This window comes from Myripristis murdjan, chromosome 6 (assembly GCF_902150065.1).
Source record: "Myripristis murdjan chromosome 6, fMyrMur1.1, whole genome shotgun sequence".
Lineage (NCBI taxonomy): Eukaryota > Metazoa > Chordata > Actinopteri > Holocentriformes > Holocentridae > Myripristis > Myripristis murdjan.
In genome coordinates this window covers 32,895,739-32,923,236 of record NC_043985.1, presented here as the reverse complement: position 1 = coordinate 32,923,236, position 27,498 = coordinate 32,895,739, and the positions used below count along the sequence as shown (strand labels likewise).

The 27,498-nt window shown below is 43.1% G+C and overlaps 1 protein-coding gene across 4 annotated transcripts in view; it reads right to left on the bottom strand.

The window, feature by feature from the left end:
• Window positions 1-27,498, bottom strand: part of tdrd12 (tudor domain containing 12) — a 33,415-nt gene continuing 5,917 nt past the window's right edge. For 3 of the 4 annotated variants that reach the window (XM_030053048.1, XM_030053049.1, XM_030053047.1), the window contains exons 5-39: window positions 27,284-27,403; window positions 27,022-27,077; window positions 26,565-26,650; window positions 25,625-25,805; window positions 25,329-25,396; window positions 24,773-24,897; window positions 23,002-23,067; window positions 22,843-22,894; window positions 22,373-22,458; window positions 21,637-21,720; window positions 21,092-21,163; window positions 20,898-20,990; window positions 20,503-20,577; window positions 20,161-20,221; window positions 19,472-19,594; window positions 17,707-17,889; window positions 16,759-16,912; window positions 15,822-15,949; window positions 14,381-14,572; window positions 13,479-13,607; window positions 13,194-13,311; window positions 12,207-12,346; window positions 10,838-11,055; window positions 10,309-10,390; window positions 9,468-9,649; window positions 8,802-9,009; window positions 8,057-8,149; window positions 7,098-7,270; window positions 5,710-5,985; window positions 3,343-3,410; window positions 3,148-3,229; window positions 2,693-2,806; window positions 2,113-2,266; window positions 1,825-1,882; window positions 1-1,328 (exon numbers count right to left, since the gene is read on the bottom strand). In XM_030053048.1, coding sequence (XP_029908908.1) covers window positions 1,255-1,328; window positions 1,825-1,882; window positions 2,113-2,266; window positions 2,693-2,806; window positions 3,148-3,229; window positions 3,343-3,410; window positions 5,710-5,985; window positions 7,098-7,270; window positions 8,057-8,149; window positions 8,802-9,009; window positions 9,468-9,649; window positions 10,309-10,390; window positions 10,838-11,055; window positions 12,207-12,346; window positions 13,194-13,311; window positions 13,479-13,607; window positions 14,381-14,572; window positions 15,822-15,949; window positions 16,759-16,912; window positions 17,707-17,889; window positions 19,472-19,594; window positions 20,161-20,221; window positions 20,503-20,577; window positions 20,898-20,990; window positions 21,092-21,163; window positions 21,637-21,720; window positions 22,373-22,458; window positions 22,843-22,894; window positions 23,002-23,067; window positions 24,773-24,897; window positions 25,329-25,396; window positions 25,625-25,805; window positions 26,565-26,650; window positions 27,022-27,077; window positions 27,284-27,403 — 4,174 coding nt within the window. In that variant the 3' untranslated portion in view covers window positions 1-1,254. The remainder of the gene's footprint in view (window positions 1,329-1,824; window positions 1,883-2,112; window positions 2,267-2,692; window positions 2,807-3,147; window positions 3,230-3,342; window positions 3,411-5,709; window positions 5,986-7,097; window positions 7,271-8,056; window positions 8,150-8,801; window positions 9,010-9,467; window positions 9,650-10,308; window positions 10,391-10,837; window positions 11,056-12,206; window positions 12,347-13,193; window positions 13,312-13,478; window positions 13,608-14,380; window positions 14,573-15,821; window positions 15,950-16,758; window positions 16,913-17,706; window positions 17,890-19,471; window positions 19,595-20,160; window positions 20,222-20,502; window positions 20,578-20,897; window positions 20,991-21,091; window positions 21,164-21,636; window positions 21,721-22,372; window positions 22,459-22,842; window positions 22,895-23,001; window positions 23,068-24,772; window positions 24,898-25,328; window positions 25,397-25,624; window positions 25,806-26,564; window positions 26,651-27,021; window positions 27,078-27,283; window positions 27,404-27,498) is intronic. The other variant, XM_030053050.1, reaches the window with a different exon arrangement.

Genomic DNA, 27,498 nt, shown 5'->3' with positions numbered 1-27,498 from the left:
AATGAAAATAACATTAGCCGCAGCCCTAACCTCCTCCTTTCTGCTGGTTTCCACTGATGTTAGGACAACCTGCTGCCCTCTGCCTGGATTTTCTTGTTTTGCTGAGCTCGGGACTCTTTTGGGCGTCGGCCTTTGGGCAGCAGGTGTGTCGCTCCCAGCCAATCACAGCGCAGCGTTTTGCCAGATTCGTAGCACAACATCCAATAGGAAGCGAAGAAAACAGGAGAAACGCCGGGCAGACGAAGCTGGTCAGCTTTCACCCGCTGGCGAGCCCTGAGGGAGAGGAGGAGGCTGTTTTCCTAGGATGGTGATGGAAAACATTCCATCGCCGTCCTAGGAAATGAAAACCAGGGAGGAAGGGCCGACTGAATGTTGTGTTTACAAACCGCAGTGACAGATTCTGCTCATTCTGCCTTTGAAGTGATGGTGAGGAGTTTCACACACAGTGGTGTTTGTTTATAGCTTATTTGACATTTATGTGAAAATTAATTAGTGTATGAACTGCTGAGTTCTGTCCAGAAATGTGTTTTGTGAAGTTACAGTGACCTTTGACCCAAATCGAATCAGTTCATTTTGAGTCTAAGATTTTATTTACGCCAAATTTGCAGAAATTCTCTCAAGCCGTTCCTGAGATATCGTGTGAGAACGGGACTGAAAACATGACGCCTCCGGCCACGGCCATAAAAACACGAGGGGGGGCGGGGGGGTTATGTTTTATTTAAAGGGCTATGTAGGTAGCCAACAAAGACACATAAAGTACCTGACACATAAACTTTGGTAACAATTTAACTATAATAATTTTGTTGAGGTTTAAACTCCTGGCGTCAAATTGACCCCAAACATAAATGATCTTGGTAAATTTGAACAGGAGGGTTAAATGGATATCCAAACAACGCACTAAATTTGATTCCAGTTAACCCGCAGCTACAGTAACCTACAATATAAACTACAAATATTCAGAAAAGTGATGCTGGCTGATGTTTGATTTGATCTGGTGGCAGCATGTGAGGTACATGGTGCCATCTTGAGGATGAAATCCAAACAACAACATGCCTTCTGTTGCTGTGACATGTAACTGCTGAAAAGTGCGTCTGGTTCTCAAGAATCAGCCACAACAGAGAAGCCACATGACTGAAACCCGTTAATACAGGGGTCAAAATATTCCCGTGGGCCCTGCAGGACCGTGGAGGACACAGCGAGGCTGGGAGGAGACGTGAAGGTCGACGAGTTTCTGTTTTGTGATGCTGGCCGTCTTCAGTCGCTGTCGCTGTCGCTGTCTGAGTGCACGTACCAGCCGTCCTCTCCCGTGTTCCCCACAAAGCGCACACCTGCACATCAAACCACAGGAGGTCACCACCACGCTGCACGGCACCGGCCCCGCCTCTGTTCCGTCCAAAGCAGCTTTTCTTCCTCACACGTTTGCCCTCTCATCAGTAGTCTCACCCGTTTTCTAAATTTTCACTTAATCCAACCCTATAAAAACTGTGTTCCTATCTGAAAAAAAAAAAACTACTCACCTGTAAGACTGCTGGCTCTCCAAAACCAAAGAATTCTACAACAGCATCACTGTTGTCCTGTTTAACGTTGTGATTTTTAAAATTGATGTTTTAAAGCTGCAGCATCCTGCATAACTCCAGAGGAAGCACGAGTCTTGCTTAGAAAATAAAATATTAAAATCCTGATCGTGGATGTCTATCAGGGTTCCCACACTCAACTTTGCATCGAATTTGAAAACTTTGACTATACACGTCCCGCTTTAGTCAAATTCAAAAACTGAACCCGGTGCAGCATTAAGTCCAAAAGCCCTGTGAGACTGGTTCCTACCGTTTGGTGTTGGCTCTTCCTCGTCGATGTGCTCCAGGTCATAACTCACAAAAATATTCTGCAGAGGAAATGACAAACTTTTAAAGCCAAACACACCTCATCAGCGTTTCCCACACAAGTTACACCTGAGCAGGCTTTTGCATCTTTCAAATTTCAGTGTCTTAAAGAAATGTGCAAAGCATCACTCCTGATTGTCTACAGATTTCTGACCGCTGACGGGTGGATTAGGATTATTTTTAACCTGTGCAAGGTTGGGCGGTCTTTTCAACCAGCGGTGAAATCCAGTACCTTGTTCCTGAGGAGTCGGTCCCAGTGTCCCTGCTGCTGTTTGACCAGTTTGATGACCGGCTCGTTGGATTTCATTTCCCAGCAGCAGCGATCAGCAGCGATGTTGGCGTGAAGTTCCAGGTCGGCTCGGTAAACCCGACCATTCACTCTGCCGCTAAAAAAATTTAAAAATTAAAAAATCAGAGAGAAATCACCGCACTGAACATCAAACAGTGACATTAACAGCTTTTCCTCCTGATTTCACAGTAAAAAAACAAGTCCCAGAGCCTGTTTTATTTTTGTAACTACAATTATTGGCTAAAGCACATTTAGCGCTTTTCTCTATTCCCTCTGGGAAATGTCTAGTATGCTAAAGTTTACTGCAGACACTACCAGGAGGTTTTGTTTTGGATGTTGCCATAATCCACTTTGTGTTTGTTTCTCTGTAATTTGGTGTTATTCTGGGGGCTGTTTCTGTTCGGTTTTGCTTGAACACCAGCAGGTCAGAGATGTCCTCTGTGAAGCCTCTGGATAAAAACCTCCTCTGACTGACATTAGCGCTGTGTGAGGCGGAGAGTCTGTGCGCCCCCTGCTGGCTGACCTGTACACCACTCTGTCAGGGTAGAAGTCACAGCGCTGGCACTCCGGGCTCATCAGCTTCACCGTCAGCACCATGCAGTCGGCCCTCTGGTACCAGCGGACCTGCGGGTGGAAACTGGAGCGCAGCCGGAGTCAACGTCCAGCCACCGGACAGAGCGACTCCTGCCTTTACTGGCTGATAAACACCAAACTGAACCAGGTGAAGCTGCTGAACTACCTTCTGCAACTAATGGTTATTTTTATGGCAGATTTTTTGTTTTCCAATTAATTAAGTTTTATCTGATTCATTATCTGTAAAATGTTAAAAATAATGACTAATTTCCATTTCAAATTACTAGAGAAAGAAATAAATGCTCATAACTGTTTCCTTTGTCTGAGCAGCAGTGAAAAAACAAAGTATTTATTTTATAGTCAATAGATAAAAGCAAGCTAATTGATTGTAGCGAGAGTCTGTACCTGATCTGAGAGTCAGTGCTGAGCAGTTTATCTTTACTGATGATCTGCGTACTGTTGTGCTGGTTTTCATCGATAGGGAGACCTGAAAACACACACACACACACACACACGTCTATCGTACCTCTATTCACATTAATGATCACTACTTTATTTCTTCAAGGTGAAGATAGAAGCCCAAACACAGACGTTGCCCACCATTTTCACACGGAGCGAGATGTGCGTCCAGGATGGTTTTGGTTGAAAATCCGTGAATGTCTCCGTTCCTGTGGATCAACATCACAAAGCTTCAGCTCGGTTTATGACAGGCCAACGGTTTCATTTCAATCAGCAAAGGCTACTTACCCTACAACGTCCCATATACCCTATAATATCCAACATTCCCAATTTGTTTGCACAAACTGTCTTTGCTTACCACAACAAATCCTCCGTATGTCACAATTACAGTTTTCATTTGGCAGACGCTTTTATCCAAGGCAATGCACATACACTACTCACAAAAAGTTAGGGATATTCGACTTTCGGGTGAAATTTCAGGATGAACCTAAAATGCATTATAACCTTTACAGGTGAACTTAATGTGACCTTCTGCAAACTTTTGAATGCACATGTCCAACTGTTCAGTGTTTCAGTACTTTTTGCACAAGTTGCTGTTCTCTAACAAGGAGTTTAACGGCAAAATTCACAACAGGTGTTTGATCCATGAATCGACCAATAAATTTCCTGGTTCAATTAGAATTGGTATTTAAACAGTCCTCCTCATCATGCTGTTCACATTTTGACATCATGAGACCAAGACGACACCTAATAATTGATCAGCAGCACCTCGCCATTGCGAGGCTTCAAACAGGATGTTCTCAGACGGAAGTGGCCACTGAGCTTAGAGTGTCACAGAGTGTCATCAGCAGGTTGCAACAGAGATACAGAGCGACTGGAAGAGTCACAGAAAGGCATAGAAGTGGACGTCCTTTGGCCACATCCCACACTGATGACCGCTTCATTGTGAACAGTGCCCTGTGGAACCGGATGATGAATGCCACTCAACTCCAGGCACGTTTAAGGGAGGTGAGAAGCACCCAAGTGTCACGTCAGACCATTCGAAACCGTTTACATCAGCATGTTCTGCGTGCTAGATGACCTGCAAGGGTACCTGACCACACCACCAGGCACAGGTGTCATCGTCTTGCATGGGCCAGGGAGCATTTACGCTGGACGAGGGACCAGTGGGCCTCAGTGCTGTTCTCTGATGAAAGCCGATTCATGTTGAGCAGAAATGATGGCCGCCAACGATGTTGGAGACGTCAAGGAGAGCGCTATGCATCAGCCACTGTTGTCACCAGACGAGCCTTTGGTGGTGGTGGTGTTACTGTGTGGGCAGGTGTGTCTAGTCAGTACAGAACTGCCCTACACTTTGTGACAAGCCCATACTACCTGAATAACATCATTAATCCAGTCATTGTGCCCCTGCATGAACAACACAGGCCTAATTTCATCTTCATGGACGACAATGCTCCAGCTCATCGAGGTCGTATCATTAGGGAACGGCTGCTGGAGACTGGGGTACCTCAGATGGAGTGGCCTGCACTTTCTCCAGACCTGAATCCCATAGAAAACCTATGGGATCAGCTGAGTGGCCGTGTAGAGGCTCGGAGCTCTGTACCCCAGAACCTCAATGTCCTGAGGGCCGCCCTTCAAGAAGAGTGGGATGCCATGCCTCAGCAGACAATAAGTCGACTTGTGAACAGCATGAGACGTCGCTGTCAAGCTGTAATTGATGCTCAAGGGCACATGACAAGTTATTGAGACATTGACATTTTTTGTTGTGGTATATCCACCACTGTTGTTGGCTTTTGTCTCAAGAAATTGTTTGAGATGAGGAAATCACCAGTGTATGCTTCTACTTAAATGCCCTACTTTCATGATATAATATCACTGTAACGTGAACTTTTTATATTTTCCATAAATTTCACCCGAAAGCCAAATATCCCTAACTTTTTGTGAGTAGTGTATGTGATTTTTAAATACCACAAGTAAAGATCTATTCAGGAGAGAACGATGACATCAAGTGCCATCAAGCTGTGGTTCTGGTCCAGAGGACAGAGGAGCTTCGAGGCAGAGCAGAGAGCGAGTGCATGGAGTGTCATGAGGAGGGAAAACATGCAGGATGTACTGACTGATGTCAGTAAATGTTAGTAATGTAATTTCTTCCACTTCACTTTCGTGGCCCTGATGCTTAAGTGCTGAATTTTTCCATGACTTTCCATTAAAAAAATGGTTCTTCCTTCTTGGGTTGCTCATGTTGTTTTTCACCGTCTGGAAAACACATTCTGCTAGATTCCTGAAGAGTGACCCATTTGTAAAATTCATATGATATTCTTTGACTTTCCCCACAGTTTAACTGTTTCCTAGATCTTCCCTGTCTGGAATACAACTCAAACTCCATGATATTCCAGAATCCCAAGCCCAGTGGGAACCACAGTAAACTTCAGTGAGATTCCCAAACCTGGAAATAACTAAACTCATCTTCCCTTCTTGCTTAGAGCTCCGCAGGCGGCTGACACCCACCTCACTATCTGCTCCGTTGTCCGGACGTCTGACTTAGAATTCTCATCACAAACTGGGACGTCGTGGAGCTCGAGGGCTGGGAGCGCTGGTGGAGCTGGGACCAGGTCTGGGTCAGATTCTGGACTGACTGGTTTCTCCGGTTGCAGCGCAGCAGCGTCTGGAGCGCCGCCGGGCAAACTGGCCAAATTCCTGCTCTCCGCTGCCCTGAAGGCCTCAGCCAGCTCCTCCTCCACCTCCTGCATCCTGACCTCCAGAGCCCATGTGCCACCGTCCAACCTACACACACACACACACACACACACACACACACAGAGAGAGAGAGAGAGAGAGAGAGGGAGAGAGAACACGCTGCTGTGGTCATCTCTCTCACACAAACACACACACTAAGAAATCTACTAGGCCTATATAAATTGCAGCTGGGACGTATCCAATTTATGAGATTTTTAAAATGTCACAGAATTTGACCTCAGTGTTACCGGCAAAAAATCCCCTATTTCCCACTAAGTCATTAGCCTGGCTATGTTAAAGTGAAAAAATAAACCTCACAGCAGCTCCTCATTTCATTAGGTCTTCCTCAGACAAGTGTCATGTTGATTTGAAATACATGTCTTGGAATTTAAAAAAAAACAAAACAAAACAAGTTGTTAATTTGTGATGGATCTTACTCTACCTTCAGCGGTGTGCGGATCACTGCGAGAGGCGGTTACACTTCTCCTGAAACCACTCTCCTTTTTATGAAAAATACCAAGACATGTACTTCAAATCATGGGGCTGATGTCACTGGTTTTAACGCTGTAATAATTTTTTGGCTTGTGTTTATGCTACTTGCTGTGTGACGTGAACCGATGAATCTAGTTAATGATTTTTAGTCCAGTAATTTTAGGCCAAAATTGGGGTCAACCTAGGACAAATTGCAAGAGAAGCAAACTCAACTGATTTTGGATCCTCAGTTTGTCCTGAGTGAGGGGAAAAAGTCCCAAGAAATCCCATTGGTGGAAAGTTTTGAAAATCACCTATTTATGACCACATATTATCAAAAAACACTGTTTTTAACGCACAGGGGAAAGGGGTTCCAAATTTTACTTTCAGATATCACTATAAAAATTCACAAGTTGATTACACACACAAAGACAAGAAAAAAAGTCAATTACAAGTTCTTTGAATTATTCTGTTTACACATGCATATCACACATTATCTGATTTGATATGTGCTAATAAGGAATATAAGGAATAAATGATAGAAGAGACATTTAAACATTGAATTAAAAGGTTACTATATAACAGTGAATTAAAAGGTTATTCATAAAATGACTGGAAAATTTTTCAAAGAGCATCACTTTCTGCTGGTTTTGACAGACTAAAGTTTGTTCTCTCGACTGTTTCCTCACCCGGAGACGTGACTGGCCTCCTCTCCGTGTGCGGCCACGCCCTCCCGGCACAGCGCCTTCAGCAGGTCCACGTGCTGCGGGTTGCTTACTCCCATCCCGCTGCTCAGGATCTCCGACTGGACGTTGTACTCGTTGATGAGCGTCTTCATGCCCGGCACCTCGGTCACACGGACCTCAGAGAACAGGAGGGAACGCAGCTCATTCAGTGTTTTGGGTGCCAAACAACAGTCCAGCTACCCTGTACCTGTGTACACTTTCCAGGGTTCCTACAGGTTTCTTCAAGTTAAATTCAAGTCTTTTTAAGACCTTTTTAAGACCATTTATATCAAAAATTAATGCCTATTTCTCAGCCTATTTCACAGCCCTATCGGCAAAGAAAAATGAACTCCTTGAAGGTCGGAGTCGGGGAACATGCACTTGAAAAGATGTGATATACCCTCGTTTCCACTGTAGGACTGGTGTTTGGCGATGGTGTGAAGAGGTCTTTGTACGTATTCGTATTCGTAACATTTTCCCGGGGCTGAATTGCGTTCGAAATTATTGGTTCCACCGCTCTTGGTTTACGTTATTTCATCAAAATAATCGTGGTTGAGAAATGAAACGTTTGACGAGGAATGCGATGCGGAGAAGTTACATACAGAACAAATTTTAAGACCTAGATATCAAAATTCAAGACTTTTTCAAGTCTTTTTAAAGGTATTATTTCCAAATTTGTCAATTCAATGCTTTTAAGACTTTTTAAGACCCCACGGGAACCCTGACTTTCATGTCCAATATATGTAGCTCCAATATATTCTGCATCTTGTGATAAACTGCTATTTGGCACAGAGTGTTATTTCTGTGATCCTCCCGCAGAAACAGCCCCATGGCAAACCTGCTCATTTTACTGGGCCACAGCGGACCTGACTGGGCGACTGAACGGGTGAACTGGTTTAAACGGATGAGAGGTGAGAGCGTACCATGGGATCGACGAAGACGGTGTTTCCCAGGCTGAGGACGGCTCTGGCTCGGTGCTGCAGACCTCGAATCTTCTGGCTCATGGCTCTGGTGACCTGTGGGACAGGTGAGGCGTGAGAAACACTCTGATCTCCACTGAGACGACTCAACACAGTAAAGGGACTCTGGCACACATGAGCCAACAAGTGGCAGCACAGGCCTGATACACAGCTTCCAATCACGACACATCTTATTTTGAAGAAACAAACATGGAGGGGGAGAACGTCTGTCTGGCAAAACTAAGGGGCAAAAATATGGGAGCAGTTTGTTGTTTTTTTTTTTTTGTTGTTGTTTTTTAAAAGCCAGACAGTCAGGATTTGGACAGTCACATTTTACAGTCTTCTGATGTTTTAATGCCAGTTAGAATGAACTGAGAACCACAACTGGAGCAATGATAATGTGAAAACAGAACACGCTGTATCTCTGCAGAACTGGGCCGACTTCTTACTGAAAAACACATTTTTCAGAAAATGAATTCATGTTTTACTGCATAGAATAATTTTTTATCCCTTGAATTCAGATACAAAAAATTTAGAAAGTATTTTCTGAACCTGAAGTTAAACAGAATTTACAAGATATTACAAATTCCCTCACCATTAGCCAATCATAGTGTAAGACTGAGTAGGGGATGAAGGACATACATTGAGTCAGTGATGGAAAATTAAATTAAGTCATGACAGCGGGTGAGTGTGTGAGAGGGGGAAGGACCTTTGGGTGCCAGTCGGGCTCGGCGTCGGCAGGTTTGACCTGGCAGACGATGATCTCCACGGCCTGGCCGGGCAGGGAGTGGAACTGGGCCGGCAGCTGCAGCAGCTGGTGGGACTTCACCTCCTCCTCCCTGCCCTCATCCACAAAGTAGGCCAAGACGCTGAAAAACAGGCGGTCACCTCTGTCCGGCACAGAGAGCACCTTCACCCTGCAGGAGGCACCCACAGAGACTCTGCTAGGCATTCAAACAACAACGGTGACGTCAGCCGAACGGTCACCTCCACCTCCTTCACCAGCAACACGACAAACAGCCAACAGTGAGGAGGTGAAGAGTCAATAAAGACCGCAGCCGCATCACAAATCTCATCAGAGAGCATGAAAACCTCATTGTGCAGGTCCCTGACTGATGCAGAGGAGGAGTAAAATAAAAAGTGATAATATGAAATAGGGATGCACAACAGATTTTGTGTCGATATCCAGCATGCAGATATTTTCCAACTCTTTCGGCCAACTGCCAATGCCGACACAGAAATATGAACATATTTTTCTCTCCTTTTTTGATAATTTTTTTCCTGTGAAGATAATAAACATTTAGAGTAAAGTCTTCTAAAACGGTTTCTCCTGACTGACTGGTGGTCGGTGCAGTATGAAGTCATTATTTTTGACCTGTGGAAGCGCTCGTCCTCCTGCACGGCGTACAGTCCTCCCTCCTGCGGCTCCTTGGCTGGAGTTTTGTTCTCGGCGTAGTAGGCGGCCATCTCGGACGCCAGACTGTCGAAACCGCCCTCGTCCTTCCTGACGATGCGGCCGCAGTAAACAGACGCCGTCTTGATGTACAGCGGCAAAACCTGAGAACACACACAACATAAAACAGTTCAGCTGAACCTCAAGACAGTTTGCAATAAAATTATTTTAAATCAGTATTTGGCTATCAAATGAGTAACATCTTTGTAAACAGCTGTGTGTTAAGCGGTAAACGGAGCTGCGGCTTCACATCAGAGGCTCGATTCAAAACTGGAAAGAAATATTATCCCTAAAATATCAAATGATGATATAAAGTAGCAAAATGGATGTTTACTTTTATCAAAATGTAACAGATTATTACGTGATAGACAGTGTTGAAAAACTAGAATCTAACAGAATGTTTATCTATTTGTTTGTTTGTTTGTTTGTTAGCACAATGAAACAAAAAAGGAACAAAGTATCAAAATGCAACAGATTGTGCAGGTGAGATGAAAAAAAAAACAAAAACATGAGTTTCATAAGATTATCTCATCTAGATAAAACAAACCAGTCAAAATAAGCACCGATGAATAAAATAAAAAACATAACACATAAAATGTGATAATAAATGCAAAATGTAGCTTTGACTTCATTTATCTGACAGGGACGGTGTGCCTCAGCTAAGCTTTGTGTTTTCTGACCACAGCTCATTAATGACTACGTCCAATAAAAAAACGACGACACACACACATGCACACACTCACACACACATGCACACACTCACTTGTATGATTCCAGAGGCAGGAAGAACGGAGTGATCGAGCTGGGAATTGAACCGGTGACGGTGCGGACACACACTGCTGTCCCTGCAAAGGACGACACACTGCATCAACATGATGTGGGCTACATCACTTCACACCGGGCACACGGGGTTTGAACTTGGTTTTTCCACAACAGAACAAAAGAGCAGAGCTGTGTGGCTTAGATTTAAGAACCTCAAGACAAAAAAAAAAATAAGAAACAAGAACAAACATCAAATAATCAACAAATAAGGTAAAGAGCAAACTGAGAAACCCACTACAAATGCAGGTGACAGCATTTACAGCGTGTGTGTCAAATCCACATGATCCAGACCGTTTCAGAGCTGCTGTGAGGTTTATGTTTTCACTTTGACAGAACCAGGCTAACAGCTCCCATAGACTTCAAGTCTTTATGCTAAGCTAACAGGAAATGCTACCCATAGGAACTGAACCAGTGGGCGCACAGAGGAGAAAATGGTACCAAACATCTTTTCTTATGACATGGACACTGACCTGCAGACGCCGAAGCTCTTCAGGAAGCTGCAGAGCGGCTGGTTGTTCTTCTGCTCCTCGCGGGCGACGTGGACGCCCCGGGCAAAGGACAGCAGCTCCGGCGGCATCAGGGCGTTGGTCCGCTTCAGGTAGCGCAGGATGCCCACAACATGGCGGCTGTTCCTCTCCGAGATGAGCAGCAGCGACCTGACGGGCTGGGAGCAGCTCTCTGTATGATCCTGACAGGAAACCAGGGAGGAAAAACCAGAAATAAAAAAAATAATAAATCAACAAACCATCTGCCTGCCATCCTGTTGAGGCTTCTGCATGAATCCTGAGCATCAGGTTAAATGCCAAACCTGTTGCAGTGTTACTGCCTCTCTCTCGTGTACAGGAATCCAGGGTTTCCCCAGTGCTTTATAGGCCTGGCGGGCCGCCAGGCTTTTCTTGCCCCCCCGCCAGGCTAAGCGTCGCTTGTTTATTTATTTTAAATAGTTTTTTTATGCACCAGAAACAGTGATACCAAAGACGGTATATAGAGCTTTTAACCGCATCTGGTGATACGGTTGAAAGCGCAATGGCGACATCTTATGGTTGATACGTGAACACTTTCTTTTTCCGAAGTCGGAGGAGGACTGGAGGAGGCGATGAGCCCGCTCGTTCACCCCCAGGCCGAGGGGAGTGCATCCCCGGCGAGCCGACCGAGCCGCGGCTCGATGATGAGGCAGAGCCAGTGCGAGTTAGCACGGATGTTAGCACGTCGTCAGAGCAGAAATTACCAGGATAACGCCCACCAAGCTGCGCCGCTACGCGGAATATGGCGGAATTTACATAAGTTGAATGAAATATCGTTTTTGAGTGGAATATGAACGTATGTCTGGCAAAGGCACAGAAGATTTCCAGCTACAGCAGAGCACTGACATAGATTGTGTAACAAAGCGGAGTCGCCACTCTGCTCTATTTTCACTGGCTAACAGCAGCACACTGGCTTAGCTTGTCTATTCAGAGAAGAGGTATCACTCTGGCTTATTTTTAAATCTATGTTATCACAGGTGTGTTTGATAAGTAATTTACATTTTTAAAATAATAATAATAATTTAACATGTTGTTAAATTATTGGAGTCAAAACACTGTTTTTCTTGCTGATTATGGAAAAAGTGGTAATAGACTTATTAAACCACCACGTTAGATTTTTTTTAAAGAAACATGAATGAATAGATTCATAACATTTCATATTGACCAAAGCTAGAGCGACTCACTCTATTTATTTCTTTAAACCAATCAATGCAGCTGGATCTTTATAATCAATGCAGTAGATGAACACCATGAACAACCTGAGGACTGGTGTGTGTGCGTGTGTGTGTGTGTGTGTGTGTGTGTGTGTGGTCACCGTGTCACAGACGTTTCTGAAGTTGTCGACCATGCAGGCGAGCCGGCTGCCAAACAGCCGGGGTGAGGAGGGGAAGCCGTAGTGAACGACGCAGGTGGCGTCGGTGATGCCCAGAGACACCAGGCACTCGTTGGTCGTCACTGAGGGTCAAAGGTCAAGGACACATTCAGCTCCCCATATAACCCTGGAGCTACTCCCTTATCTCCTTCCAGACCTCCCAAATCTAAATAGCAGAGTAATTAAATAATGTTTCCATCAACTCACATTTCTCAGCAGCAGCTAACATCCAACAAACTGACTGGTTTGTTTTCATGGTGGAGAAACGCTTTCAGTCTTTTCTCAACTAAAAACTCATTTTGATTCCAGCCTCATTAACATGCTAAGATTAGAAAGATAGATAGATAGATAGACAGATAGATAATCCCAAAGGAAATTCGCAGTTTTTCAGCAGTATCCACAGATTACAGATTAAATAAATAAAAAATAAAGAATAAGATCTAAGTACAACACACTAGAGATATAGGTACAACAGTGTGCAAAAAACAATGTGCAAAAAAAACGCGTGCATAGGTGTATAAAATGTGCATAGATGTAGGTCAATGTGCAAATTTAGAATATACGGTATAAACAGATGATAAATAGCAGTAAGCAATATAAACACTATAAACAAGGGATATAAAAAAAATAGAAATATGAACATTTTAAACAGAAGTATGAACAATTTAAACAGGAGAGGAAAATAAACTAAACCTGGGGAACAACACGCGACAAACACGGACATACATGGAGCTGCTGAAAAGGCTGCCACTCACATCGGCGCCGGAAGTCTTGATTGTCTTCCTTTTGCCCGTTCTTCACATTATAAAACAAATTTTTAGTTTTTTTTTTGGCTTCTAGTTAAACTAGACTACACTAAATGGCTGATTTAAAAAAGTGGTGTCAGTGAAGACGTCCAAGCCAGGTGTGCACAGAGTATGTTCTCATTACCCAGGATGACTTGCGTGCCGCGGCCGGGGGTTTTCCTCCACTGCTGGATGACGGAGTCAAACTGGTGGGTCAGTCGCTCGTGGGTCTTCAGGCAGAGCGCCGAGGTGCACGTCACCGCCTGCAGGACACAGGAGACGAGGGGCTGGGAAACGCTTGCACAAACACTACTGTACCTGCCAGAGAGCACCGGACATTAGAGACGGGCGGGATCTGGTCGAATGAGGCGGCCGCAATGCATTCTGGTCTATGTGCCGCTCCCGTGTGGCTGTCAGCGTGTCGCTCCACCTTGCAGACGTCTTCGACCTCCTCGGCCGAGTTGGCGACGATGAGCGTCTTCTGGCCGACCTCGGGGCTGAAGTCCAGCGCTCCCAGCAGCACGGAGGCTTTGCTGCTGTCCAGAGCCAGGAGGATCATCTGGTGCAGAGAAACACAGAAAAAACGTCACAATATTACCACCAACTAGACAACGGCACTTTAAATGGCACATTCAATGCAACAGGGAATCAACACCAATGCGTAATATACGAAAATATATAGGAAAAAAAATCAGACATGTAAAATTACTAATACTTCCTTTTCCAGTTTGCACAGGAGGCAGCAGGACTCTGGCTAAAAATGTATTCTTTGTTTGTTTTTAATAGATAGATAGATAGATAGGTATACTTTATTGATCCCAGACTGGGGAATTCACACGTTACAGCAGCATCATCAATAAAAACAAAAAAAACAAAAAATTAAAAAATTAAAATTAAAAGTATATACAATAGAGACTAAATATGCGAAATATATACACTAAAGACAATAAGGGCTAAGTATATACAATAAAGTAGCCTGAGAATATGAGATGTTTAAGTGTTGAAATGTAAGAAATGTAAGATATACTGATGAAAATAATAAACATGAAAAATGAAAAATACAGATAGTAGATGCATTAGAATAATAATTAGAATCACAATTAATTGTCAGGAAAAATAAGTCTTAAGTATTTAAAGAACTGATTTTACTGACATTAGAAATCCTTTGTATTGTGGTCTGACATGCGATCCATTTTTTTGTGTTTTCTTTTTTTCTTTCCAAATGTCTCTCTTAAGTATGTGCACAATGACTGAATAAAAATAAAGTAGAACATTCAATGACACATAAAGCACCTTAAAGTGTAAACAAACAGACGTTTCACTGGAACTGACCTGCTGGACGTTCCCATAGAGAGCAGCTTCCTCAGCAGCTGTGATGATGACGCAGGGATCGGGCATGTGATTGGCCAGCAGACTGTCCATGTGACTGCTCCAGTGTTTCGCCACGGCAACGAGCTGCTGGGGACAGGAAGTGGTCTCCTCGCTGGAGATCACCTTCTGGAAATGCTGCAAGATGGTCGCCATCTGACGGGGGGGAGAGGTGGAGGTTCTGGTTTTCATACGACGCGACACGTTCACATTTTGAGAAGCGCTTTGACAAACAGCGTTCAGGTTGGTAAAGAGGACGGCGCCAATCAGTCTGACCCTGTAACGGCTCCACCCAGACAAGTGAAAACTGCCAACAGTGTGCTAAAAGATTATATTTTCACTCAGTAAATCTGCTGTGGTTCTGTTCTGCCTCCTGTTCCTGGCAGACTGACTAATAAGTGACCAGGATAAAGAGCCAGTCTGTTCACATGAGGACTGGAGTGAGCAGGATTTTATTTTCATTTCTATTTTTAAAGGGAAACGGATTCTGATCATTTTATTTGTGAGTAAGCCTGCTTATTTATCTTTTCTTACTTTTACAATGTGTACTTCTTCTTGAATTGTACTTGACCACATTTTACACACTGATACGCATATACAGTTGTCCCTCGCTATAACGCGGTTCACCTTTCACGGCCTCGCAGTTTCGCAGATTTTTTTTTAGTGCAATTTTGCATGCTTTTTTTTTTTTTTTTTAACAGCGCATTGTGTTCTGCGACCTGATTGGCTAAGGGACTGTAGACCATTGTCAATCAATCTCCTCCGTGCCGTGTCTCCTGTACAGTACCGATGCGTTCATTCTATAATACTGGACTTATTTTTCTACGAAGGTTTGAACTTTGAGAGTTTAAACAAGAGAGAAAAGTGAGAAAATGTTAATGCCTGTCTGAAAAAAACTGTATAAAGTATGTAGTGAGGGGTTTTACAGCCTTAAAACATCTATAATAATTGTAAAAAAATAAAGCTGACTACTTCGCGGATTTCGCCTATTGCGGGTTATTTTTAGAACATAACTCCCGCGATAAAGGTGGGACCACTGTACACCCTCAATACTGCATCCATACTGGCCTACAAATCACAAGAAAAGTTAGATATGACTGCTTGTAGCTCTGCTGAGGAACTGGACCTCTTAGAAATTTAACTGGATGCCCCTGGCATACAGAAATCTTGATGTGATGATGATCTGCTAAAGAAGATGTTTCTCCTACCACTGCCAGTGGTGGCCCTGAATCTTCTTTATTAAGGCTACAGGAACTCTCCCTCTCCGTTTTTCCCTTTGACCCGTTGTCTGCTGTTTGCAAACGCTCTGCTGCCCTCTGGTGTCTGCAGCTATCAAGGGCAGCCCCACATCTGCCCCCCCTCTTACCGAGGCTGTACCTCTGCAGTTTGGGTTTCGGGCTGTTACCTGGTCTGGAGCCACAGAGAAGAGCTGGTCGACCTCGTCCAGCACCAGGTGGCACAGACGCAGGAACAGGAAGCAGTGGGAGGCCAGCAGACGCACCAGGGTGAAGGGCGTGGTGACCAGCAGCAGGCCTGAGGAACGCACAGGAGCTCACATCAACACCTGGACAACTTTCATTTGGTTCAATTATTGATTTGAGAGGAGCCTTTCGACCAGAACTCAGAACTCTGTCGGTGCTCTTCTGGCTTCGGCTGCACTTTGCCACGCGGTTCCCTCTCTGGTCATCAAATTCAAGGACTTTCCAGGCCTTGTTTGAATTCAAGGATTCTACACTCAGAGCTGTTCTGTTTTCAAGTCATGACGCTGGTCAAAACTGAACATGACAGAGGTCTGATGTTTCACACCTGTCAAGTCAAGAAATCATAGTAAAATTCTTAATTTATCTTTGATTCTTTTTCCTAAACAATTCTTGATTTTTAAACAATCAACTATTTTTAATGCTATCCATTCTTTCATCAAAAACCTTGAGGACCTTGTTTTCTTATTCTTAAACACAAACTGTCAAAGATTTTCAAAGTCTATGGAAACCCTGTTGTCACCTTCAGTATTTTATAATGCAACTCTAACTTTTTCAATGGATATTACAAAGGTGACAGATGAATGCAAACTGAATTGACAAAATTTCCATTGACGTGTTTAAGTTGCCTAGATTGTTTTATGTGATACGTGTTGTTTCAGTTGCAGCTAACATTACACATCACAACACGGCGCTCAGCCTGTTGCAGCCACATGATCATCAGTCAACATGCAGTGAAGGAATGTGGCATCATGTCAGGAATGTGTGTAATAATATGGAGTGTGAGGCGCTCTGAAGACGGCGGCTGTCTTAATATAATAAGCCGGCAGACAGTCAGTGACCTCACAGCGACGGTGATCTTACAGTTTTTGGGGATCTTGACGGCCTTGGCCTCGTCTTTGCCGACGCCCAGCAGGACGGTGACGGGGTGGAGGCTGTGAGTGACCTGATTCTCCTCCAGCAGGTCCGACACCGCCTGGACCTTCTCCCAGCCGGGACACACCAGCACCGTGACGGGCTGCAAGCACACACACACACACACACACACACACACACACACACACACACACACACACACACACACACACACACACACACACACACACACACACACACACACACACACACACACACACAGGCTACAGCAACTGCTTATTCTGTGTATGTCTATATGTCTGTCCTTAACCCTGTCCCTGTTTTATCCCTTTTTCTTTTTTATTATTATTATTATTTTTTTTTGTTTGTTTGTTTGTTTTTTTTCTTTATTTTATTTTTATTTTATTTTAATCCCCAAACCCCTCCCCAGGGGGCCACTACCCCCACCTAGGCCGTTATTGTAAATAAGAGTCTGCTCTTAATTAACTTGCCTAGTCAAATAAAGGTTGATGATGATGATGATTTATGTACTTCATCCTGTGGCTGAAAACTATTTCTAACTTCTAAAATGACTCGTCTTTTAATTTTTTTTAAACACAATACATTTATTTCAAATCCACATGACACACTGTAAGTGTAATAAGGAGTTGCTGTAAGGTTTATTAATTCACTTTTACAGAGCCAGGCTAAAAACTCCCATAGACTTCAAGTCTAACACAAAATGCCCCCCATAGGAACTGGACCACTGGACATACAGGGGAGAAGATGGTGTTGAACATCTGGTCTCAGTCTTGGCACACACATCTCAAATGTTGGAGTATTCCTTGTGTTCAGTTTTCAGGGGCATACTCATTACTGTATAAAAATTATAATAAAGATAATAAAGTACAGGGCAGGTCCCGTGCCACAGGAGCTGGATGGGGGTGTTGGACTCACCCCGGTGCTGGAGGTGCAGCAGGAGAAGCAGGAGCTGAGCTGGATGTGGGAGAGGAGGGGGGGCAGGTAGCTGAGCGGCTGGGAGGCGCTGTGGGAGATGAGCAGGGTGCTGCAGCCGCGGGCCACCGACGACCAGCAGTAACTGTCAGCCGGAGACAGAGCGTAGCGCCGCCGCCTCAAAACCTGCAGGGTCGACAGGAGACGTCACTGAGGCGGGCAGGGAACCGAGGAAAGACACACACCGGCCCCACGGAGCTACTGCTGGAGAAGAATCAGGGTTACAAAAATGATCTTCCACAGATAGTCATGCTATGATTTTCAACACATTCCAGCATTTTTTTTTTCTGATGACATGTAATAATTTAATTTTTTGGTGAACACACTGCCCCATCTCTTTGTACCTCAGTTAGAGATTTCCTACATCTCCCAGAATGCCTTTTGACAACACCCAGAGAAGGGGCATCAGCTTATTGTGGGGTCCAAAATTAAATCCTGCCAGGTTTTCACTCACGGCAAGTTTAGGAACAAAACTAGTTTTCGGCAAAAAAAAAAAAAAAAATTACCATTTGAGAGCCGTCACAAAAATTGTGGCCAGTGGAATTCACAAGCAATGAGTTTTCAGCACAAAACTGCATTCAGGCAATACTGTTGCCATGGCAATGAAAATCGATAGGTGGCGTTATATGAAACCCACCAGAGTTCTGGGCAAGACACGCCTGCTTGAATAGGGTTGGGGTTATAGTTGGATGAGAGCTTATGTCAAGTCTGGATGTCTACAAAGTTTGGCCATGTTATGTGAATCCATTTAGAAGTTTTGTTCCTTATGTGAGAAACCGCTCCTTTTGCCACACCCCTTTTAGCACAAGCATGAACACAAACACACACTTCTACAAACACACACTTCTACCAACGCACACTTTCAGCCTCTTAGGATGCAAACTGTGGTCCCAAAATGGAGGGGGGTTTAGGGGGGGTTTGCAGACCAAGCGCCCGTCTGACCAACAGAGGGAGCTGTAGAGGTTTTTAAAGGTTTTCCAGCGCGGGGTCGTGGTTAGAGGACGGCAGAGGGCCAAACCTTCAACAGGCAACAAAAACCAGATGGATACTGAAGCAGCAGCAAAGGTCAGCCTCTGCTCTTCTGATCAGTTCTGTACGTTACATTCCTGAATACGGTACAACTTTCAACCATTTTATCTAGCAATGCCGGATATTTCTTTGTTTTTTTTTTTTAAACAGTTGACTAGCAAGTTCATGTTTAGTATACATAAACATTTATATATATTTGAGTATCTAAATTGCATAATTGTATAAAATTTGCCTAAAAAATTGGCACAATTATTTGGGATGTCTGCAGTCAGGGAACATGTTCTTCAAATTCTTATTTGGAGTTATTGTTATTATTGCTAAAAAAAAAAAAAAAAATCATCATTATCTTCATAATAAACTTTATTTGAACTTTTCAAAACACACTTGCAAAATACTATGAACATTATTTTCCATATTTTTCCAAGCCTACAGAACTCTTAGGCTTCTCAAAGATTTCTATAACTGTGGAAATCAGGATAAAACATAATATACGATCAGTATAAAACCGAAGTTTCCAACAAGATCCACAAACTCTGATCTTATTTCTAATTTAACCTGTAAAACAGAGCGATGGTCCATCAAGTCAACTCCTTGATGCTTTTAGGCTTTCTGCATATCACCTCTCACCGTCTGTCATGATTTTTCACATCTGAAACATTTAGAGCTTGTCCTTGTTTACCCTGCGCAGGGTGTCGGTGATGGGAGCGTCGTCCAGGCTGCTGATGGGCTCCACTGGCAGGACAGAGTGCACCAGGACACTGCTGCTGCTGCTGCTGGGAACACTGGGAACACTGGGAACAACCTGAGGACAGAGGAGGCAGATGACAGAAAATTCAGAAGTCATCATCAAAGGAGGCCATCTCTCGGTGCGCATAGAAATCTGATGGTTTCATTTGAAGAAAATCTCTGCAAAACTTTCTGAATGATTTCAATTCATCTGAGCTTTGCTGGGCCTCATATGGAAGGTTTGTTTGGTTCTGTGTTGGAAAAAGGTTCTGCTACAATAATGAGGTTCTCATTGGAGCACTGCACTAAAAATCCAAGGAGCATATTAAATGTAAATTAAAAAGTGAAAAGGCAGCACATCCCAAAATGTTCATGTCAAGAAGGAAATATTCACTTTTCCCTTATTTATTTGGCTCACATCATAATAGAAAAATGCAACACTTTTCCTTCATCAGAGTGTCTGGCAGACTATTTATTTAGCACATGATCATCATAGGTTGTGCCTTCAGTGAAATCTGTGAACTTTGGTGATATTTTGCATATTTTGCATCGGTTACTGTTACGTTCTCCATGTCTTTTTCAGGGCTGTGCACAAAGTCTGGTTTTCGCTTCTGATGAAGTGAATCAGGTGAGAATGCCTACCGATCCGTTTTCTGTCTCTGGATCAGGTTTCAAAGTGTCCGGGTTCAACCACTCCAACAGCCTGGATCACAAACAGTCAGAAAGGAGCAGCTTCACTCATGAACACTGCATATTTACCTTAAAAGTTCCCTGATTTAATGTCTAATCTAAAAGCAACTGACCCTCATTTCTGTCCAATCATAAACACTTAGCTGCAAAATGAATACAATAAAAGTGTGTATCAAATTATGGAAGTATGGAGTTATATCTGTGTGACAAAGTGACTTGGATTTGGGATTCTCCTGTGTGACTCCCTGTGAGGTTCGTTCCTGTCAGACCAGCCGTGTGGTGTTTCAGGCTCACCGTGAACAGGCCAGTTTCTCCTCGCTGCTCGACTCACTGAGCGTCTCTGCAGCTGCCGGCGGCTCTGCTGCCCTGCTGCAAAACACACAGAGAGGAACCAGAGGCGATCAGGTATCAATCCCATAATGGAAAAATACTAGAGTCAAAGTCCTGCATCTCTTTATGTTCCTCCAGCAGTATTTTCACCTCTGACACCTGGTATCCACACTCTACCTTCATCTGATTGAGGTGATTACACTGAGATCTGACATTAAAATACAATCTGATCACCCTTGTTATTCCAGCATCTTACACATCAGTTGGATTTGGAGCCTCCCCTGCCAACATTAAACCTGAAGGTGAGCCAGCAGCTCACCTGGTAGAGCGCGTATCAGGTATCAAGGCTGACTCCTTACCACAGCGGCCTGGGTTCGAGTCCAGCCCAGGCCATTTCCTGCATGTCCTGGCCTGTCTCTTCCTCCTGCCTCTCCTGTCTCTCTCTGCTGTCGCTGTCGAGTAAAGCACAGATGCCAACAAAAATCTTAAAAACAGCGTAATATGTTGCAGTATAATCGCACTACAAACTCCTGCTGGTTAACATCAACTGTACCTCACTTCTTCAGACAGCCCAGACTCAGTCTCATCGCTGAGGAAAACATCTTCATCTCCACTTTCTCTGCTTCTGAAAAGAGGACAGGACAGCCTGAGTAACTGCCACGACAAATATACTGTCAGTAATCATAGTCAAATAGGTTTTTAACTAACTGCTTTACTTGTAAAAGAAGAAGAGGGAAACAGAAAAAAACAAGAAAAAAAACATTACTTCTGTTTCTATACGTCAGCAGCAGTAATAACCTTCTGTCCATGCAATAATAATAATTACTATACTTATATACAGCCATTATATAACAGGATCAAACAATCAGCTCGAAAAAAAATATATCCAAGTTTCTGATTCATATTTTAATCACAAATTTATCTTACTTGCAATAAAACATTTTGCGATCGAACATTGATAGTTTTGCTCTCAAATCTGTTTTTTTTTTTTTTTTTTTTTGATTGTCAGCCTTTTCAGTTTGATTGTATAATAAAGAGACAAAAAACACTCCATAAAAAAACATCCAACAACCACAGCAGTAACTCTCTCTCTCTCACCTGGCGGCCGTGTTGAGCGATGCTCGGTCCCCCGGTGTTACAGCGTCACCGACGTGTGAAGCCTCTGCAACTGCAATGTCTAACCTGTGTGGCAAAAAAACAAACACATAAACAAATAAATAAAATGAATTCCTTGGAATATACCTGCAGTTCAAAATCAACAAATGTCTAATTTATTCACATTTTGGCTGGTATCTCTACATAAAGCTCTAAGTTTTCATGAAGGTAAGACAGATTCTAAAATCACATGGATGCACTTTCTGTGTCAATCACATTTAACATCAATATCTCAATACGTTCAGGATGTGCAATATTTTTCTTAGAAGTTTCTGGAGTCCCAGGATCGAGCATCCAAGGGTACTTTATTTACTCTTATTACTTTTGCTACTTTATTTTATTTTATCTGGATTTATTTTATTTTAGTAATTTCTCATATTTTTATTGTTCTATGTTGGTGTTAGCAGTTACTTTACTACCTTAAAAAGGAGTTTTACTTAGGTTAGGGCTACTTGCTCTACTTGTGTTACTGTAATTACCGAGTAATCTCTGGCATCACACTTTTATCAGCAATGCCTCTATGCACGTATTTAACACACCAATAACTATGACTATGACTATGATAATAACTGGCATTATTCTGTTCTTTGTAGAAAAGATGAAGGCAGGCTGGTCAACTAAAGAGTCCACTGAAAAGAACTGATCAGAGAATAAAAGTGTGAAGGTGTGTTTTTTTAACCTGTGCAGCTCTGTGTCGGTCTCAGAGGCTGCAGTGTTTTCAGCAGCTGTCGTCTCTCCTGGTTCATCCTCATTCAGCTCTGCAGTCTGGAGAGCAGAAAAACACAGAACACACACTCACAGTGCGATGGTTTAAGCTGCCAACTTCAGCTCTGCTCACATCCGTTTTGATTTACATCCTGAGATCCATTCATCTTCATGTCCTTGTGTTGTCCTGTGTTATTTTGACCTTGTGGAGATCATTTACTTATGTCACTGTCACTGGCCTTTGGTGTTCAACAGTCTATAACTTCATGAAAAGTGCAATATAAATAAAGATATTTTAATATTAACTTATTAAGACACGTTATTATGATGTTTAGTAATGTTTTCTGTAGCCCAATTATGGCTTGAGAGTCTCTGTGGTGACGACAGTTTGGACGAACAGAGTTAATCTGCGTAATCTGCCTTTAATGAGTCTGATAAACTCACGGAGGTGGCGGCCGGCTGAGTGCTGCAGTTTGGATTCAGAAACTTCAAGAACCTGTGGAGGACAGGAGACGGTTTCAGCCAAGCAGATGACTGCACATGACACGGGGTGTTTGTTTCAGCCAATCAAATGAGAGCTACCTGAACAAGGTGAGGCCTGACCTGAACAGATGGAGGTTTTTCATCAGAGCCGCAGACAGGGACGAGTCCGTTTCTCCTGATCCGTCACTGAGACAGGAACAGATGGATACATCACAATTAGACAGAAAACAAAATACAGGACTTTTCACAGCGAGTGCCAGGATCAAACGACACAATATTCTTGTCTTTCACGACGAGGATCATGTCAGATTAGCAACCAGAGAGCCAGGTCTTGGCCAGGAGACTGACAACACTCCAAATACGACCCCACAGAATTATCGCTCATGATCCATGAGTTCATAGGTCGTCAATAGTGTTGCAAAATTCCCGGAATTTTCAAAGTTGGAAAATTTCCATGGGAATTTTTGGAAATTAACGGGAATTAAGGGGAATAACATCTCGTATCTCCTTTCCTTAGGTTAGCCCTTATTGTATTTTTTGAGTCTTTAGTCTTTATAGTCTTGTATATTTTTAGCCTTTATTCTTTTTTTTTTAGTTAACTTTATTGTATGTTTCTACTGTTGCTGCTGGAACACCAGAATTTCCCTGGTTGGGATCAATAAAGTATATCTATCTATCTATCTATCTATCTAAACGGGAATTTTCGGGAATTTATATTCACTGCATTCACGCGGTCATATACATGTATACATAATAAACATTTTGGTTTGTTATAAGCAGATATGCATGCAAACCTGTTACATTATAATGAATTTCCAGGGAATTTTCGGGAATTTTCCCTAGCTGAGTCAAACTGTGTTAATTCAGGCATAGGACTGTGTGCAGTACTATTGTTAAGGTGTGCATATGAAGTGGTTCAAACTACCCATTAAAATGCATAGAAATGCAGGAAATAGAATCGTGATGCTGATGTGATGATCGTCTGTCTCAGTGGAAGTGCTGTAGCCTAGTGGAGTATAGGCTACTGATTGATGATGATCAAATGTGCTCGAAATTATTTGCATATGTGAATCATGGTGTACAGTTGCATTTGCATTGAATCATGCAACATATTTGTTTCCACCAAAATGCAAAGTTGACTGTTTATATTTAAGTTTTATATTTAAGTTTTATTTCACACACTTGGGTATGGGGATGATGATTTTACAGTATGCTGGCATTGTGGCCTTTGGGTTAGAGGTGAGTCCTGAGTTCAGGAGATTAGGGTTTCCATTTCCAAAATGGTGATATTGATGTTGACATTCATTTTATTGATTATTGTTTATTTTTGCCCCATTCACCTTAAGTTAACAACAACAAAAACGAAAATTTCCAAAATTCCCAAGCTTAAATTTCCATGGAAACTTTTGAAAAAACCTCATTCAAATTGATGACAAGAAAAAAAATTCCCAAAATTCCCGAGCCAAATTTTCCCGGGAATTTTCGGAAAAAATGAAAAAAAAAAGTGACAGCAAAAATCTTCTGAAAATTTCCAAAATTCCCAAGCTTAAATTTCCATGGAAACTTTTGAAAAAACCTCATTCAAATTGATGACAAGAAAAAAAAATCCCAAAATTCCCGAGCCAAATTTTCCCGGGAATTTTCGGAAAAAATGAAAAAAAAAAGTGACAGCAAAAATCTTCTGAAAATTTCCAATATTCCAGAGTGAAAATTCCCATGGGAATCTTCGAAAACTTTCCGGGAAATTTACCGGAAACTTTCCACCCCTTTGCAACACTAGTCGTCAAACAGGATATGCTGCCATTTTATGTAAATATGTACATGCAACAGATCAGTTCGGTCCTCCTTACTGACATCTGTTAGGCATCAAACAAACTGACCACGAACTCACCTTTTAGCGGCAGGTGCAGCAGAGTCTGAGCTGCTCTCTGATTGGCTGTCAGAAGCCTCATGTGTATCCATGTTGACCTTTGACCTTCGCGCCTCCAACATCTCCAGCTCTTGTTGTGGGCTCTTCTGAAGGCAGGAGAAAACACAGAGGTTTACTACAAGACTTTTGACAGTAATATACCAAACTGGCCCCAGTATAAAACGGCATGTTTGCTGTAAAATGATCAATTATCTGCCAGGTTCCCTGCTGACCTGAGCGCCCGTCACAGCACCAGCAGAGATGAAGGAACTACATTTTTGTAAAAAGTGATGATCTGGACAAAAGTCAAAACTGTGAAACTGAGAGGCTAAATTTGCCAGGTGCTGACAGGAAGGCAGAGATGAAGCTCAGTTAGAGCTCTCAAACTGTGAACAGAATATTACAGTTAAATTAACTCTGGCTGGGCTTCCTGTGATCACGGTTCTCTCATGTTCAGGCCCATGTGGTGGCTCTGAGACGCTGGAGGTTTGAATGTTTCCTGCAGGGCCGGCAGCAGCGCAGCAGTAACTCTGCTCACCTGTGGCAGGCAGGTGAAGCTCGGCAGCTCAGCAGGTCGGGCGACAGGCTCACCTGGCTCTGACACCACTGAGGAGGAAATCAGACCAGAGTCACAGGTTCAACTTCACAATAAAACCCATTCACAGTGGTCACAGGTACTGAAAGAGATAATTCACCCATAATGCATCATTTCTGTATCAAATACTCACCTATGCTGCCTTCAACCTCCAACACAGAAAGTTTTACCCCCAACCTTTCATGGCTGTGTATGTTGGAAAACAAATGACAGATTTCTCTATCTTTCTTTAGCTTTACCAGGAGGAGAGCAGGTTGGTGCCGGCGGTGCGTTCGAGGACAGGAAGGTGTCGGTCAGGGTTAAGATGGTGGATTTCAACATGGCAGGACGCCGGTCCGTCTCGTCGAGCGCACCGCTGTGATCCGACGCTCTGCTGTAGTACGCAAACTTCTTAGCCACCAGGTCGTCGTTCACACAGATCTGCACATCAACAAAACCCTCGACATGAACCTCCCTGAATCCATGAATAACACATCCTGACAGTTTAGGATGTGTTTGTTCCTTCTTTTTTTATACCAGATGAAATTTTTTTTTTTTTTTTATTGATCGCTGTGCAGAAATCAGGCTGCTGCAGAATGTAATAGTAAATGGATAAAGCAAAATATATAAATAAGACAAACATGGGAACTGCTGCATTATGAGGATATTTGAAGTCACAGCAGTGGAAAAGAAGACCAAGGCAGTGAATCACAAATATGGACAAAACACATGAAATATACGCATTATGAAAAAAAATGAAAAGTTAGTTACAAAAATAAATGTCCAATATGCTGTAACAAAAAAATGAAGCAAACTATTAAACTTACGGGGCTGCTATGCCATTCTATTTTGTTGTTTTTCTATTATTTTTACTTGTCTTATTGTCAACACTACATTCACTTTCTGTGCTTCCTAACTTCTTTTCTCCTGCTATCCTTTAGTCGTGCTGAGTCAGTGACTTAATTTCCCAACAGGGGTCAAAAACCTTCATTTTATCACATCATGATTTTATGCAGGAAGTGTAAAACAAGCGTCATATTCAAACCAGCAACTCTACACAAGGTCCTAATCAAACATAGGACATCTTTTTTGTTCTGTGTGTTCGTGTCCTGTGTTGCTCTGTGAGCCTGTGTTAGAGATGTGCATGGAGACCGGGAATACGTGTGACCTGCTGCATGCTGCACTGAGGTCAAAGTTCACCTTGATGTTCTTGATGGTCAGGTAGAGCTCGACGGAGCTGCAGTCAGCCTCGTCTTCACACAGCACCACGTCGGTCTCAGTCGAAGCTTCAGAAAAAACGAAACCAATAATTTCTAGTCAGCATTACCTGATCATTTTAAAAAACACCCTGTACAACATCCTGAAATATCTGTTCACCTCGATCCCCAGATACATACTGACCATTAGCTGGTATATTAAAAACAGATCCATGTAATCTTTTTAATACCCAAGAGTGTGAATGTTCTTTTTTAGTGCATGCATTTGACTCTTTGGGAGTTCTTTTACTAGACTACTAGTGTATCACTGAAAACATCAAAACATGTTGGTGATGTCAGAAAATCTCAGGTTTATATAAAACAGCTGACTGAGTGTTCCCTTTCTCCTCTGAACATCCATTTGTCTGCAGACACAGAGCAGCCGGTGGGTTTCTGCTCACCTTGCAGCAGGTTGTGCAGGTAGAGCGTCGCAGAGCTGTCCCACTCACTAGACGGACTGCAGGAGACGCAAGTAACACATCCACAGCAAGCAAGCACGCGCACACACACACACACACACACACCCCACAGTTTGCAGACAGACAAACTTTAATAGTTCTTAAGATCTATATAATGCTGCCTGGAGAACCTGCCTGTAACAGCCTGTAAGCTTTATTTAGGACCTGTTCAGGAGTCTGAGTGTGAGCGGAGAGCAAGACTTACATGAGCTCTGCCTTCTCCTCGCAGATGGACACTTGCAGGGTTGTCGGTTTGATTCCCGCCAGCCGGAACCTCCTGACCCAGAAGGGTAGCTGGAGGAAGTTGTGCATGGCGACTCGGACCCTCGAAGAGAAGCACAGGAGAGTTAGACTGCAGTTTAGCATATGGACAAAGACGTGTTCCTGTCTATGTACTGGCTTGATCTTTTCCTACTAAAC